At 33.7% G+C, this 17,646-nt stretch overlaps 2 protein-coding genes across 7 annotated transcripts; one reads left to right on the forward strand and one right to left on the reverse strand.

The window, feature by feature from the left end:
* The first annotated feature begins 7,761 nt into the window (after positions 1–7,761).
* On the forward strand, positions 7,762–11,085 carry LOC7470015 (chromatin remodeling protein SHL). 6 transcript variants are annotated; one of them, XR_002981441.2, is made up of 6 exons: positions 7,767–8,082; positions 8,184–8,529; positions 8,694–8,762; positions 9,716–9,848; positions 10,559–10,629; positions 10,708–10,900. XR_002981441.2 is itself a non-coding variant. In XM_024599698.2 (6 exons), exons 1-5 carry the CDS (start codon positions 8,010–8,012, stop codon positions 10,574–10,576), a joined length of 639 nt encoding a protein of 212 aa, XP_024455466.1. In that variant the 5' UTR covers positions 7,767–8,009; the 3' UTR covers positions 10,577–10,616; positions 10,708–10,900. The 6 variants fall into 6 exon arrangements, 3 of the variants coding, with proteins under 3 accessions (XP_002305450.1, XP_024455466.1, XP_024455468.1); XM_024599698.2 differs by having other exon boundaries at positions 10,559–10,616; XM_002305414.4 differs by lacking the exon at positions 10,559–10,629 and having other exon boundaries at positions 7,762–8,082; positions 10,708–11,085.
* A 362-nt stretch (positions 11,086–11,447) lies between these two features.
* On the reverse strand, positions 11,448–17,207 carry LOC7470016 (uncharacterized). Its single transcript, XM_002306089.4, has 12 exons — positions 16,697–17,207; positions 15,823–15,926; positions 15,446–15,515; positions 14,733–14,880; positions 14,487–14,624; positions 13,626–13,765; positions 13,408–13,455; positions 12,982–13,092; positions 12,706–12,887; positions 12,505–12,626; positions 11,923–11,999; positions 11,448–11,833 (listed from the first exon to the last, which is right to left on the reverse strand). Exons 1-12 carry the CDS (start codon positions 16,973–16,975, stop codon positions 11,705–11,707), a joined length of 1,548 nt encoding a protein of 515 aa, XP_002306125.4. The 5' UTR covers positions 16,976–17,207; the 3' UTR covers positions 11,448–11,704.
* Positions 17,208–17,646: the final 439 nt, after the last annotated feature.

Raw genomic sequence — 17,646 nt, forward strand, 5'->3', positions numbered from 1 at the left:
GTCCCTCGTCTTTTTCTGATGCTGGTTCTGGTTGACAGTCCCGGGCCTTGGGGTCCGCCGTTACTTTTCAGTTTTCATCTTAGGTCGTTCAAGAACCACTACGGCAATTCACCTCTAACAAATGAACCAATACGGCTATGAATAGACCTAAAAGGTAAATGGTCCAGGTCTCCAGGCTACTCCAAGCCTAGCTTATTAGAAAAAACAAGAGCGTATAACTTAGTTAGCAAAGGTTAATGTGCAAAAGACTGCTTCTCCAAGAGATACTCGACTGATTACGCAAAACATTTCATGCTGTGATTTGTGAGAAAACCCCGTTAAGATTTGAAACGTAATCCATTGTTAATCTTGCAAATGCAAGAATTTTTCAATAGCAAGTAATGTTTTTTTTTCCAAGCTCGATGGATGAATAACTGAAGAAGATAACTCAAATTTATAAATGCTTAGCTGTTTTCTTAGGATTTGAATACAAGATATAAAATGAAATTATAAATCTTGAATCTTAGTGACTAAAAGAATAACCCGTTGGCGACAACAAAAGAAGTTTATGAACTTAATTCTCATTGAAGGTCATCTTAAAAGAGAAAAACAAGGTTCTTTACAAGTTTTTTCAATGGCTGTTTTCATGAATCAATGCACTGAACCACACTTGATAGGCTGACATGGCTCACGAGCTGCATGAGATACGTGATAATTACTATCCCTTCTTTCCCTTCAATGCCTGGCATCTGCAGGCAAATTATCCTTTGTGTAGCATAGCATTACTCGTTGTAATCGTTTACAAGTAGAGAGAAACAGAGCTTGTGATGGGTTAGAAATCCAAGTGACTTGACGGGCACTGAGAAGTCTTGCATTTCTAGCCAACCAAGCAGACACTTTGTTAGCCTGCCTACTGATGTTATAAGAAGTGATCCAGGAGAGATACAGAAGGTCAGACTGTGGACTATTTTGATTAATCTCCCAGACCATTGCATAATCTTGATTGATCACCCTAACTGCTGCAAGGGATTCTGATTCTGTGTACAATTATAAGTTGCTGTTATATTGATTGCTTCGCGAATTGCAACAAATTCCTTTTGAATCTCTTATGGCTTGATGTCTCAATATGAATGAGTGTATTTGATAGCATGTTACAAAAATATATAAAAATAATATTTTTTAAGATTTTTTTTAATATCAGGATACTAAAAACATTTAAAAATCTTTAATTTAGTGCGTTTTCAAGTAAAAAAAATAAATTAAAACGCACTTTCAAAAGCTTATTACAAGGCGAAAATGAACACCACCAGAATAGACTGAGAAAATGGAGTTGTCCTCCATTCCACGTGCCTATCTGTCTACAATCTGTCTTCCAAGAACAAAACTTCTTGAAGCATTAGGGGCTTGAGATGATCCACACATCTGTGTTGCCTTCCTTTATAGCTTGTTATATTGTATTTGTCTTGATCTTCTTGTTTGATCTTGCTAGAAAATTTGTTCCTCGGCATTTATCGCCTCACTTTCTCTAGAGAGCATCATTCATTTTCACTTGCACTTCTACATCTAGATTTGAAACTAACTAAAATACAAGAAGATTTTTTAAATATAGAAAATTAAATGGGCTTACATGCTATTTTAAGAATACTAAAGAAGTTTATAATAACAAATTTATATAGAAACTAAAGATGTAAAATTCAAATTTAAAATATTAAAAGAAATTGAAAGGGGTAGTGGTTTTATTGTGCACTTATTTACTATTTACCCTCTCACAAATCACTATGGATTGGAACAATGATTTTTTTTTATTTTTTAATTTGATCCTCAATTTTTTGTTTTGCACAATTGAACCCTTATAGACCCAAATTAATAGCCAATTAATTCCTTTTTTTAAAGAGAGGGTGAAATTAAAAAATAAATAATCAAAGTGAAAAACATGGGCAAAATAGGTAGCAGATTCTAATTTCATCAAGAAAATTTAGTTTAATCCCCCATCTTTTTAACTTAATAGGTGATCAGCCCCTTAGGTTTTCAGAAGTTTCGATGTTGAGAGAGAAGACTTATCGTTGACACCTATTCTAATCACCAAGATTGAAAACCCCTCTAAAATGCACAATTACAATACTAGAAAATGGAAAACAGGGTTTTGAGCTTCCTGAAGTCATGGCCAAGAGAGGAAAAGAGGTGGGGGAAACTTTGATTGGTTTGTATTCAAAACTCATTTTATTACCTGTTAAGGAGCTATAAACTCATTTAAATAAGTTTGAATGAAAATAAATAAATTTAATGTATAATTTTTGAATTAAGGTTATTGGAAGACAATTTGGAGAAAATATAAAATTGTCATAGTTTGATGTAATTGTGATGAAATAGGTTATAAATGATACAAATAATGAATAATTGAAGAAGAAAGATTAGTGTTTTTTTTAGGGAGGAGGGGTTATAATGATTTGAATTGGATTTAAATTAATCTATCTAAATGTGGTAAAAACAAATCCTACTTTAGCTTAAAATCTCATTAAAAGAAGGAGGATAATTATTTGAAATTTATGATTTAAATGATAAAATTAATGCATGAATATAGCTTGAATGACCAAATTGTAATGTGTTTGAAATTAAGGTATAGAAGTACAAAGTAAAAGAGTTAGGTAAAACTTATGAAAGTTATGAAATACCAATAAGTACTAAACATAAGCAAATGTGACCACTAATGTTAGAGGAAGCTCAATGAATTTGGAATGTGAATTTTGAATACAATCATAAAGTTTATACATATAATTGTGTATAAAGAAATAAAAGTTGTTAATAAAATAAAATTGAGATGGAACTAAAATGTAGGTTTCTAAAATCGATAAATAAAGTAGTTTGTTAATAAATGGTATCTTATCAATGCAGGAGAGACTTCAAGAGTGGGACTCCAAACAAAAGGAGCTGAACCTACATGAGAAGCAAATAGATGCTTTTAAACCTTACTCTTTTAAATTCCAATATTCCATGCATAACAATCTTTAGTCACAAATTTATCTTGAAATTTTAGGAATGAGTATCAAGATGTAAAAAAGAGTAAATGGAATCGTTGACTTGAAATGGAATTGTGAGAAATGGACTCTTGATGGGTAGGTGATTTAATTTAAAATATGTCAACCTGCCATTAGGTGTAGAGGTCAATGTTAACTTGCCATTATATATGAAAGTCGATGTTTACATGCCATTAAGATAAAAGATCAATATCAACTTGCCATAGAAACAGAGGTCGATGTCAACTTGCCATCAGGTATGGGGGTTGAGAAATTAGAACTTGCCCATTATGTATAGAGGTTTTGTGGAATTTGAATTATAGAATGGAATTACCATTGAGAAGGAGATTAAGCAATATACTTAGTTTTAATTATATGATGCATGAAAGAAAACTAGTTTGTGAAGGAAAGAAACTTGATGATTTGATTTAATGTACGAAGATATGAATTATTAAAAATATGAAATGAACCGGAAAAAAGAAAGGCAATGTCAATTGGTTATGTTATGATGTAAATTGAATGTTTGTGTTAGTTCATTAATTTATTATAAATAAAGTTTTGCTCTTTAATGATTGAAATGTAATCTAACATACATGATCTTTCTATATAATCAGATCATCTTGATCTATCTTCTTGGTTGTTAGTTTTATATAGTTAAGATAGTATTTTGTTATATCATCGAACTATGTAAAAAACTATCCTTGTGGTTTTGTATCAACTAAAATATATTGTTTAATTAAAGTTCTAAATTTATTCTCCTTTTGTTTGTAAAAATGTATAGATAACATGTATGGGTTCATGTTCTAAATTTCATAATTGATAATCTTTAGTTGTAATTTAAATTAAATTACATAGATATATTTGCATTGTATTAAAATGTTATGTGAATTGGATGAAAGAAAAAGTGCAATGAATGATATTGTTATAGACATGCCAGAGGTTGCAAAGGTCTTGTTTTGTTGAGTGTTCATTACAACTATCAATAATGACAACTATCAATAATGATGTATGGATAATGATAAACAAATAAAGGAGACAATGTCAAGATTTTGGTAAAAATAAGAAATTTTAAATAGATGATTATATATAATAATGTAAAAGAAAAATATCTTTATCTACCATGAGAAGACGAAGTTAATTTGACATTGGTATGATTAAAACATGGGTTGTTACAAAAATGGTTAATATTTGGTGTCAACGGGTTCCACTAGGTGAGGAAAGTTTTATGGTGATTGTTTTAAGCCTCAATATAGCCTAAAAAACCAGATTTAAGTCAAGAATGATATATTTTATTTGTTTTGATTTTGTGATTTGGATCGTTTTGTGGGTTTATTAGGTTGATAGGTTGATTTCTTGTTGTTTTTAGGGTGTTTGTAAGGTGTTTTTGGGTTGAAATAAGTTGAAAATGAGTTTATTTGCCTTGTTTTTCTGGCCATTACAGTGGTGGCTGGAATCTTGGCCCCAGCAGCCAACGTGTTGGGTATTTATCTTTTTTTTTTTAAAAAAAAAAATAGGGATGAATGACAAGTCATACATCCCTTTAAATAAATAAATAAAAGGCCTAGGTGCAAAGGCCTGGGCTTGAAGTCCCACAAGTCTCGGCTTTTCCTTTTAAAGGTCAGGGCACTGGATCATTGGGCTACGTTGTTGGACTCTTTTTTAGCTCTTTTTTTAAAATATATTTAAGTTAGATATAAATTTATATAAAAAATATTAAACCCGATTAAGTTTTTGCTCCGAATAACAACTTTGATTGCATGCATTTTTTTGTCCCTCAATTTATAAAAAAAAATACAATTTCTCCCATTGTCTTTGCTATCTCAGTTTCACGTGCCTCTCATGATTATTTCTCTATTAAAAAAATATTTCATGCAAAACAAATTGACAAAAACTTTATTATCATATAAATCTATCAAATAAAAAAAAATTATGAGATAAAAAAATTATTGAATTTGATGACTTGCGTTGCAAGTTTGGTTGGTTCACCCATATTTGCATGATGTTTTTTTAATTAACTGGTATTTTTTAATATTTTTATTCTTAAATATTGAGTTAATTAGAGATTTAGCTTTCAGTTTTGCATGTTAACTTAGATTGATCCAGGTAAATTTAATATGTTTCTATCTTAATATTAGATAAAAATATCATCCACTATATAATTGATTTTAAATTCATTGATAAAATCTATTTTTTTTCCTAAAAAATGCGTAACAATACCTAGATTTATTTTATACTTCAAAAACAAAAAATCTGAAGATTAATTAATTAATTAATAATTTATGTAAAATCTTATGGAGCAGAAAGCCAAATGAAAAGAAATATGGAAAAAGAAAATAAAAGTTTTATAAAAAACAAAATACCAAATAAATTAGACTAAAATACCAAAAAAAACATTAGATTTAGTAATAAGACTTTGTTTAAAATTGTGTTTCAAATAGTGTTTCATGAAAATTTTAAAAATTTTTTTGTTTAAAATTTTTTTTTAATATTTTTGAATTATTTTGATGTGCTGATGTTAAAAATAATTTTAAAAATATAAATAAAATAATTTTAATGTATTTTTGAGTAAAAAACATTATAAAAAACAATTAGTACCGTCCTCTCTATACATAGGACATTGTTAAGGATAAAAGAACAAAAGAAAAAATGCTACTGCCAATAACAGAAAAAAAAACTCAGGAGACTCTCAAAATCATAGGAAAAAAGAGAGAAAAAAAAAAGGAAAAAGAAAAAGAAGCCCAAGTATGATTAGCTTATATCTTACCCACTGGGCAAGTTTGGGATTTTCCTTTTAAAGGTCAGGGCACTGGATCATTGGGCTGCGTTGTTGGGCTCTTTTTTAGCCCTTTTTTTTAAATATATTTAAGTTAGATATAAATTTATATAAAAAATATTAAACCCGATTAAGTCTTTGCTCCAAATAACAATTTTGATTGCATGCATTTTTTTGTCCCTCAATTTATAAAAAAAATACAATTTCTCCCCTTGTCTTTGCTATCTCAGTTTCACGTGCCTCTCATGATTATTTCTCTGTTAAAAAAATATTTCATGCAAAACAAATTGACAAAAACTTTATTGTCATATAAATCTATCAAATAAAAAAAATTATGAGATAAAAAAATTATTGAATTTGATGACTTGTGTTGCAAGTTTGGTTGGTTCACCCGTATTTGCATGATGTTTTTTTAATTAACTGGTATTTTTTACTATTTTTATTCTTAAATATTGAGTTAATTAGAGATTTAGCTTTCAGTTTTGCATGTTAACTTAGATTGATCCAGGTAAATTTAATATGTTTCTATCTTAATATTAGATAAAAATATCATCCACTATATAATTGATTTTAAATTCATTGATAAAATCTATTTTTTTTTCTAAAAAATGCGTAACAATACCTAGATTTATTTTATACTTCAAAAACAATATTTGCTCCAACTTGAAAATTAGTGCAGTACAATTAGACCAATTAAAATATTTTATAAGTGAACATGTAGCTGGCACATTCTTTTCCAGCAATGCACTAATAACTTAATTATCTTGATCTTGTATGGACACTTTTTTTTAGATTAAAAAAATCTGAAGATTAATTAATTAATTAATAATTTATGTAAAATCTTATGGAGCAGAAAGCCAAATGAAAAGAAATATGGAAAAATAAAATAAAAATTTTATAAAAAACAAAATACCAAATAAATTAGACTAAAATACCAAAAAAAACATTAGATTTAGTAATAAGACTTTGTTTAAAATTGCGTTTCAAATAGTGTTTCATGAAAATTTTAAAAAATTTTTTGTTTAAAATTATTTTTTAATATTTTTGAATTATTTTGATGTGCTGATGTTAAAAATAATTTTAAAAATATAAATAAAATAATTTTAATATATTTTTGAGTAAAAAACATTATAAAAAACAATTAGTACCGTCCTCTCTATACATAGGACATTGTTAAGGATAAAAGAACAGAAGAAAAAATGCTACTGCCAATAACAGAAAAAAAAACTCAGGAGACTCTCAAAATCATAGGAAAAAAGAGAGAAAAAAAAAAGAAAAAAGAAAAAAGAAAAAGAAGCCCAAGTATGATTAGCTTATATCTTACCCACCCATGCTTGACATTGAATATGGAAAAATGTCCACGTGTCTATTGCATCGAATGTTAAAAAACATATTCCCAGAGTGATTCTCGGAAATATTTAAGTATCATTACCATTTATTGAGATTTATAGATTCTTAAAGCAAAATTCTAAGACAACTAACTAACTATATGCTTGGTCGTTACAAAGTTCAAACGGCAAGATGCGCATGTCGTTGAGTCGAGAGACAAATATTTTCAGAACGATGACATGGCAATACCAAGGACACCGACCTGAAGTTCCTGGACCGGAAGTGGGAAATTAACAGAGAAACGGCAGCACCTGAATACTGAGATGGCAATACCAGAGACAACCGTCACAACACATGCCTTTTATTTTGCCTCTTGCCGGTTGCCGGGCAAAAATACCCTGAAACTCCTCCGCACTTCCATGATGTGAACTCAACCTTTAACTCTTGAACAGCGGAACGACAGCTGGCCGAGTGTTCTCGAGATTTTTTTATTTTTTTATTTGTTTATTTAGAATTATTTTGTTTATTTTTATATTATTTTAATTTGCTGGTATAAAAAATGAATTTTAAAAAATATAAAATATTATTTAAATATATTTAAAAAAAAAAAAACATTTTAACAAACGCATGAACAACACCCTTTTGTAGACCAAACACTCAACCTGGTTTAGGTTTTCATAGAAAAATTCTTTGCAAACCAGCTAACTTTCCAGCAACCTAACCTTGTACAGTTATTTCACAACAAATTAAATAAAATATAATTTTTTAGATTTACTACATGTACAACCTTAACATAAAATAATAATAATAATAATAATAGTGATGACACCATTTGTGTTGATTTATCTTCTCTCTGCCACATTCTCTTTCTTGTCTTTGTGCATGACCTTGTTTGTTTACACGCTACTACTTCCATGGCTAAAGCTAAAGCACCAAGACGCACTCTTGACTCTTACACTGTTAAACCCATCAACAAAACCGTTAAACGTAAGTCCTTCGCCCTCACTGCTCAACCCACCCTTTTTCTTTTCCAATTTATATCATCTATATTAACTAAAAAATGAAAATGAAATTCTTTCGTTTTGTAGCTGGAGATTGCGTGTTGATGCGGCCATCGGATCCGTCGAAGCCTTCTTACGTGGCAAAGATTGAGCGGATCGAATCCGACGGTAGAGGGCCCAACGTGAGAGTACGGGTGCGGTGGTATTACCGGCCGGAGGAATCAATCGGTGGTCGCCGGCAGTTTCATGGCTCAAAGGAGGTTTTTCTATCCGATCATTATGATACTCAGAGTGCAGATACGATTGAAGGGAAGTGTATGGTTCATAGTTTCAAGAATTACACGAAGCTTGATGCTGTTGGGAACGATGATTTCTTTTGTCGTTTTGAGTATAATTCGTCTACTGGTGCTTTTAATCCTGATAGAGTTGCCGTGTATGTCTCGAATTTCCCCTTTTTTAATGCGATTTTGATGGTTTAATTCAGTGGCGATATTTATGCTATTAATTCGGGAATCTTATCTTAATTGTGGTTTGATGGATTTTAATTTGGGATTAGAATAGTGTTTTTGAGTAAAAGGCTTTTCTTAATTGTGGCAGGTATTGCAAATGTGAGATGCCTTACAATCCTGATGACTTGATGGTTCAATGTGAAGGCTGCAGTGACTGGTAAGCTGTGTGTTTTTGAGATTATTTAGATTGTTTTGAAGCCCTTTTCCGAGTTCTAGTTCAGTTTTTGTGGATGGGTTTTTGTTCTGTGATGCTGTTTGGAATTTGCTAGGTGAGATCTTTCAATGCCATTATTACTTCGGTGCCTGTAGGTTTTAGCTTGTTAGAAAGCTGTGGCTGCTTGCTATCCAAATGTCAATGGGACTGTGCTTTGATTTTCCTTTCTGCGAGAAAGAATGTAATTAGATTTATAACACCATATTTCCAGTTATCAGTTGCTTTGTCATATTTCTTTCAAACTGAGGGGAATAGGCATTGCATTATATCTGCAAAGTCGCTCTGGGATTGTAATAGATGACAATTGAGATTGGATTACAGTAATATTTTCTACAGTTATTTAGAAGTTGATTTGGCACGCGGCATATGAAGTAATTTAGATTTGTCTTGTTAAGCAATTACAGCCACTCTGTGATTCTCTAAAAGATATCCAGCGGGAGCAAACTGTTATGGGCAGGGCAGATAAGTTGTTCTCTACTTGAAACTGAAAACGGGAGTAGCTGATATATCAAAAAGAATGGGAAAATGTCATTATGAAAAGAAAGAAGAGTGCTTGCACCATGTCTTCTGTTTGCATGCTTTCTTCCCTTTTCTTTTCCAAACTTCCTCTAGCATGTGATTGGATGGACATGCCTTGATCGTGAGGTTTGTTATCAAACTTCACTTTTAAGGAGCTTCTTATATTGAGTTCTGAGGAGAAATACGTGTCCCTAGTTCAGAAGGAGTGGACAACTAGGGTATAGAGACTTATGTTTCAAATGCCTTTTCTTATGTGGATGTCTGTGCATTTTAATGGGATGTTTTTACCAAACAACTGTTTGAGTGCAGACATATCCGATTTATGCAAATACAATGGGAAAACAATGCATCATTCAGCATACTACTTTTTGATTCAGGTTTCATCCTGCTTGTATAGAAATGTCTGCAGAGGAAGCTAAAAGACTTGATCATTTCTTCTGTGAAAACTGCTCATCTGAAGGCCAGAAGAAGCTGCAGAATTCCCACAATACCAGACAATCAGATGCAAAGGTATCCTCATCCACTGCAGTGTTGAGTGTGTTTTGAAGTCTTTATTTGTCATTCAAATGCCTGGTTTTCCCTGGACTGAATCTGGCATGCACATATTAATAATCTCATGGCATTTGTCATCCAAATTGTTTTTACTGGACTCAAGCTGGCATGCACATCTGCCATTCTTCTTTTAAATGTTTCTTGTGTTAATAGATGTGTAATTGCTTTGGCTTTTCATGGAATGCGGGGTATGGAGATTTTTGTATAATGAGTGCATAATGCTTAAAATGCACGAATAAACTTAATCCAACAATCACCTAACAACACATGCACATGTTCTGAGAGATAGAGAGGAGTGAGGCTGAGACATGGAAAGGTATTCTCAACTCGTTATTGCTAAGGAACCTTTTTATGATATTATTGGATAGGCATGAATAGTGCAATAAAAAATCCCATTGTCAATTTGATATAATTGCATCCTGGGATAAAATACCATGGACTGTGCATTTTTTGTTGTTGCTTGGAGCTACAAAGCCTGTGGGGTTTTGCCAAGAGTTTAGGTATGGTGGTGGATCTGGACATGTATGGCAAGTGGGGAAGCGTGTGCCCATTAAGGCAAACAAGTCACTTGGCATGCCAAGAGCATTTTAGTTAATTTTCTGACTCCCTTTGTGTGCTAATTAATTTGGAGGAGGGGGTCTCTCTCTTTCTTTGTTAATTTATGGCAGCTTGCTGCTGTCCTATGATAATGGGGATTCTGTGCTTCCAACAGAGAAAGGGATCCAGGTTGAAGTTGCATGTAAATGGCAGATAAACTCAAATACACCAAGTATGAATTTACTTATCATTGATATTTTTTGCCACCACATTCTTGCAGGCGGAAACAAAGAGGCGCCGGAGGTGATAAAGTAAATAAAATACAAATGCTGATGTACAATGATAGCAGAGGAACTGAGCTCTGTTTTTAACCCTGGTTAGGCTTCAAGCAAACACGCAGGCAGATACATCTGCATCACAAGCTGTTGTATATCTGTGAGTGAGTTCATGGCAGAGGGAAACTGGCTTGAAAACCTTTTTGTCATGTGTAGATAACCTTGATTTGAGGGTTAGTCACCCCGTCAAGGATGTGTTTGGTTGTTTGTAGGCTATGTGATCATGTACATGTTTTTCACTCTGGTTTCTTGCTTCTATAAACCAGGGCTGTGTATAATCCAAACTAGTTTAACTTGTAAATAGATATACGTTTATGCCTCTCTACCTTGGTACACATGGGGAATCCACTGGTTGGAGCAAGTAGGAGAAGGCACTGCACAGAGGCCAGAGGAGGATTTTGCTAAGCTGCCACTGGGCGGGAAGTAATCCTTTTTTCGAAAATGAAATTTAAAAAACGCTTTAATTTTTTTTTTTTTTTTGTCATGCCATCTCAGATCAAGTGCCGTTTAATAAATCTAGTTGTTATGCAATGCAAGTAAGCTGGGACGTTTTATAATTCGAACGACGACTTTTATGCCGATCACACCATGAAAACAGACGCTTCAATTGGAATATAAAATAAAAGTAATCGATGTCGTTTTAGTAGCTCTTGTTTTATCGTCTTGCCTACCGAAAAATCAGTACTACGCAAATGCTACTGTTTAATAACAAGAATGATTCTGTTTCGTTTTCATTTAGGCTCTTCAATGCCATGTATGTGCATGCTGATGGTTAGAGGATGAGTGCAAAATTTAATACAAACAATGGAAGCTCAGTTTTCACATTCTGATACAAATGAATCACGAAACATATGCTACAGGTGGCTTAGCAATTACCAAAGAATGATGAGACAACGCAAAGCTAAATTTCCTTGTTTCTTCTTGGAGTGGGGGCGAGACTTGTTACCGCTTATATTTGTCTTGACTTGTCTTCTCTCTCTTCCATACAATAACGATGCCATACAGATCGGATGTAGCCAGCAAATTCTCCCCGTGGTTCCACGCAACATCACCGACTGGAAAGCGATGACCCTGCAGTCAGAAATGCACATCATGGTGAGAACATGGTGGTGGTGGTGAAATTGTGAAACATCAAATGCCAGTACGCAACAGAGATGGACCTGTAGCTTGTTGACGCATGTATGCTTTGGCCGAGTCAAATCATAGAAATAAACGTTTGAATCCTCACTTCCGGCAACTTCATGTTAAAAAAAAAAAAACAAACCATTTCAGTTGAGATAAAACAGTTATTACTGTTCTCAAACTCAAGATTCTTTTCAAGGATACGTGAACACTCAATTCTAGACCAAAACCTCACAATTTTAACAGAATTTTTCATGCTTCACTGTCTACTCTTATCCTTTATTAGATTCTCTCTAAGAAATGCACTGTAGGAAGATTCAGTGGTTGGAAACGAATGTTGCAGAAAATCTTAGGGGTTGTACGAAAGTAGAAAACAAAGAGCACTGAGGTTGTGGGATTGTTGCAGAAGAGCACATAAAAGTTGAGTGTGGAAGGTGACAACAGAGTTACTACTCAAGCATATGATGACCTACAAATACATCACATTTCATTGACATGCAAACATACATGTGTATACACAGTTGTTTTTGCACAAGCTTTTTAGTTGTATTCTAAGCTCACATGTACAAATGATTGCTGACCAAATATTAGAACCTTCATTGCAGTAATTAAATACAAACCTATATACTCTCCTTTTTCAAGGGAAAGCAAGGGGCAGAAAGAAGCCCGGATGCTATGTACTCGTGGAGCCAATTTGAGTGAGCAACGAAGAGTCAGATAACCTTTAATTTCCAAGGCAACACTGCAACACAAGCATAACATCCTCTAAATCACTTCAAATTAGAAGACCTAACAGTGGAAGACATGTCAGATATACAAACCTATAGAATGACAAACTTCCATCTTGAGTACAGGTCAGCAACACGGGGCCTCCTGCTAGCAGAGAGAAACTCCGGTACTGAACAGTTGTTACTGGATATTTGCTCTTGCCACTACTTCGATAGCGATGAGACCGCGACAATGCACCCGTGTGTGAGTCCATGCTTGTGGAGTATACACATCCCTGCATGTATAGGTCAGTTAATAGCTATTTGAAAAGGTACTCCAAAAAGTCATCCAATGGTGATGGTTATTTAATGTATTTACAGAAGAGTCACCTGTGCATCCCCGCAGAAAATGAGGTGACCAGTGTGATCATGGTCCATGGATGTAACCTTATCGTCAAACACCAATTTATTAATAATCCTGCCAGTGCTGAAATTGAATACCTGGTATATCAATGAAGAGGAGCTACAAATCAAGTGAAATCAATCCAAGTGAAAACTATAGGCCAGGCCAGGGAAGTGCATGACCAAGTATGATCACATGTTTAGAGGTTCTCATTTTGAAATTGCATCAGCATGAAAGCTTGTAAATAAGTTGGCAACCTCACAAACTGAGTGAGTACGATTGTTTTACTTTAAATCGTGAAATGTGGTAGAAGTTTTCTCAAATTCAAGCAATTATGTGAGAAAAATTTGGGTGGATACAGCTAGTCATGTAAATGAGTTATGATGTTGCAGGGAAAGGAAAATGGTATTTACGGTAATTTCTCTGTTTGCATTGCCAACTGAGAGGAAGTTGTTGTTTACCTGCATTGATGGAGACAAAAGAGGAAACGTTAGGTGGCCAATCAAGTCATGAAGAATGATTTGAACGAATTAAATATAAAAAATTTCCCAGTTAGATGATCACATATATGCACATGCACAAATTATCAGGGGAGAGGGAGAGGGTGAGAGGGTGTTCAGTGCATACTTACAGGATGAAAACGAATACACAATTGTGAAGAGACTCCATATATTACTCGAATGCAAATCCCTTTTGATAACTCCCATACTCTCACAGTTTTATCCATGGATGCTGAAGCAATGTACTGATTATTGGACGAGAAGTCGAAGTCTGGCAGTACTTTTCTGACTTAGAAACGTGGCAATGATAGCAGAAAAATATAAACTTGCACTCAATCAATATAATTAGCAGCGTGCTTGGTGAGATTACATTGGATAAAGAAACTAAAGATTTGCACTCCTCTCTCTGATGACTCCTCTTAGAGCATGCATGTGCAGGAATAGTCATGCTTACACAAGTATTCAAAGATAAACCAATGTCATTAAACTAAAGAGATTGTACATGGTGTGTTGAACTAAATAAAAACAAGATTCAGAGCCATCAGAACTTAATTCGCAAAGACCTGGGAAAATGCAATAGCCAGAGCCAAAATGAAGTTCATACAGTTCTACAGTCCAGTCATACACACAAATAACTTTACTAGGTAGGTTCCACTTAAATTGGTTTGTTCATTTTTGAATGATACATGAGATCATGCTTTCTTTTCCATATCTAGTTGTTCACCTGTAAGATACCTGTCATTGATCTTCACTTGACCTATCACACCAATACCACAGGTTGCACAAGAGACAAGAATACAGTGTCACTCCAATACAAACAAAGGGCTTGTTGCTTAGGATTAGCAATTCCACATGCGACTCAATTGTCTAATTATAATGGAATGTGAAATCATGTCTTTAATAATGGAAACATGCATGCGAACCCACACAAACAAATTGTTAGGACCTGAAATATAAGAAAAGACCATAGAAACAATACCAGTCAATCAAACCTGTGACATCTTTAGAATGGCCCTCTAATTTTTTGATGACTGAAGGTGGGTCTGAGACTAAGCACACTGTCAAGGTTCCATCTGACGCCCCATATGCAAGTAAATCAGAACTCATGTGCCCAAACTTCAAAACAGTAACTGCACATAAGACCAAGGATGCTCAGTCTAAGAAGATAGATTAACCACTCAAAGTATAATATGACAAGAGAAATGAAAGAAGTCTATATCAGTAACATAAAGAAATACCAGCAGCTTTGCACTGATCAAAGATGCAATGCATTCCTACAAAAGAATATGCAGGTTCAGCCCCTCGGCGGCGTAGGGAATCATTATCACTTGCAGTTGAGCTGAAACTTGTTCTGTGAGTAGAAGGCAGGTTGGTACTTCGCAGGTCCTGCAAATGAAATTCACACATGGAAAAAAAATTAATCAATGAAGTGGTACTTTCAAAGTTATAATCAATAACTAAAAATCACAAGAAATTAAGTTGGTAGTTCCTGGCGCAGAATGGAAGCTAAAGTCCAATGAGAAGAGAAGAGGTGGAATGGGCAGATGAAGATTAGTTAGTAGTTATACACATACATGGATATTTTGCTTTGTTTTTCCTTGTAAGTGAGAAAAGGGGCTTTAGCTCTATTTAATCAGTTAACTTTTACTTTCTACTCGGGTAAGAATATTTTTTTCAGCAATTAAGTTTAAGGTTGATGAGTTGACATAAAAGTAAAACGCATAACTTGTCAGATCATACTAATGTCAAATATCAAACATGTTAGAAAAGGGAGGTAGTGGGGACAGGTGCCATGGCAGGTTCCTTGAATAAGTACATTACTTGTGAAAAAATATATTTTTAACTCTATGGAGCCTGTTAAGAGTTTATGGCAGAAGCACTAAATGCAGTCAGAGGTACAGATAAAAATTTTTAATTATCAAAAGAAAATCCACAAGAAACTGAAGCATACCCTGCTGGAAGTCCAACTGTCCACCTCGAACAAATGGGAAGGTGGAGTCGTAGATTGAAGCCATCGCCCACTGATGCATCAACCAGTAAATCATCCTGATGTCAGAATTGTATAGAGAAATAGATTTAAAATAGAAGTCACAACTCACAAAGTGCATTTTTATACAAGTTCATGTTGATTCTCAATACAGAGTGAAAGAAAATAACATTAGCTCAGTTAGATATATAGAAATGTTCCTTGATGTAAGGGAAGTCAAATGTCAGATGGTTGCAAAAATTTCCGAACCCCTGGTGCAAAGGTGTGCGAGTATAATTCAGTTAGTACAAGATGTCAATCAATATACACAACTAGCTGCACTCAAGTAAAGTATCAGCAACCTGTTTCCGGGAGTGCTTTGGTGGCTTGGCAAACCATCCCAATTTCTTGGCCTGCGAATGTAATTACGATAGCTCGTATACCCTTTTCCATTGCATCTCCAATCCTTCATAAAATGCATTCATAATAAGAACTTGTAGAAGAAATGATTATATTTCATTTGTGCAGTCCTGCTACTTGCTAGAAAAGTAACTTTAGTTTCATAGGTAATAAAATGAAAAACACTAGAATACTTGAAATTTCTTCTCAATGAAAATGAAAAAACACAAAAAGAATAAGGCATCACAAAGAAAACCAGATAGCTACTTGTTAGACCATTCTCAAAGCGTCATTTGACAGGGTACCATTACTATACTATATCAATGTTGCTAACCACTCGATTGGGGCTGGGCTTAACAAAATCATCCCACAATGAAAGTAAATTCAAGATGTTGATTAAACTCGTCTCATGAATCATTGAAACAAGATACAGTGCCATGACAACAATTCATCTAGAAACAATCAGAAATTCATTGTTTTAGACTGCACAAGTCTTCCAAATTATTCCAAAGGAAGTAAGTTCAGTAAAGGCGCACACACGAATCAAGAGTTATAATTTCTAACTTGACTTTTGTTCTAAATCTAATCCAATGAGCACCCTCATTAACCATTTTCTTTAAATAAAAAAACGTTCCTCCCAGCTTGATCAGCTACCAATTCTCTCCTAAACTAAGCTCCATCCAGCAACATTTTACAATCCAAACCAGTAGATCTACCAATTACGCACTTACGAAACAAAATAATGTGGTGCGCATAATAATAATAATAAAAAACGAACGAGTTAATAATAATAATAATAAGCTTCAAAACGACAAGAAGAGTAGAGAGAAAGCTTACAAGACGGCGGCGAACACCGGACTCGGCTTTCCTGTAGAGAAGGAGACGGCGAATGCCGATGTAATCAGGATCGGAATCCGAAGTAACAGGCTGAAGCAAACAGCTGAATAATTCTGGATCTACATTTTTCTTCTTATCCTTATTCTCTTCATCATTATTGTTATTATTATTATTCTCGTTTCTGTTAGATTCTGTTGAGCCGTTGTTTACTTTGTCGTTGCTGTTGTTATCTACTGGCTCCTCCACCTGCTCCGCCATTTTATTGAGACTCCGATGCATTCTTCATTACAGATCGTCGGGAGAATTAGCAGGAGTGATAGAAGTAGCAATTTTTTTATTTTTATTTTTTAATGTGGGGAGGGTTTTGATAAATGTTTGAAGGAGGAGCTGGAGGGAGGGAGAGAGTGCAGATTGATGGAAGGGAGGGGATGGCCGTTAATCGGTGATGGGTTGAACTTCACGCGACTCAAATAGAAAGGATGAAGGGACTTTGTTACGAAATTTTATATCAAATAGTATACTAGTTTTAATCACTTCCGTAAAGTTTACTTACTTATCCGTAACAAATCCTCTCCGTTTTCCCTTTTTCTTTTTTATTTTCCACGAATCATCCATCGTTGCAAACATGGAAGTTAAAAAAACAAGTGGAATTTTTACTGAAAAAACATTTTCTTGTTTTTTATTCTTGAGATCCGGATTAACATGTGGATCCAATCCTGACTTAAAAAAACTTTGATGACCAAATTAAGTTACTTTTTTAGCTTCGGTGTAGCTCGAAAAGTCAATCAAATTATTAAAAATTCTACTAAATTAAACTAATTTAATTTAATTTAAAATTTAAATTAAATCAATATATTAAACCGAGCTAATTAAGGATGATTATTTTTTGTTCGGTTCAGTTTTTATCAAAAAACAGTAACTAAACTGAAATTTTAAAAAAAAAAAAACCT

Source organism: Populus trichocarpa, chromosome 4 (genome assembly GCF_000002775.5).
Source record: "Populus trichocarpa isolate Nisqually-1 chromosome 4, P.trichocarpa_v4.1, whole genome shotgun sequence".
Classification (NCBI taxonomy): Eukaryota; Viridiplantae; Streptophyta; class Magnoliopsida; order Malpighiales; family Salicaceae; genus Populus; species Populus trichocarpa.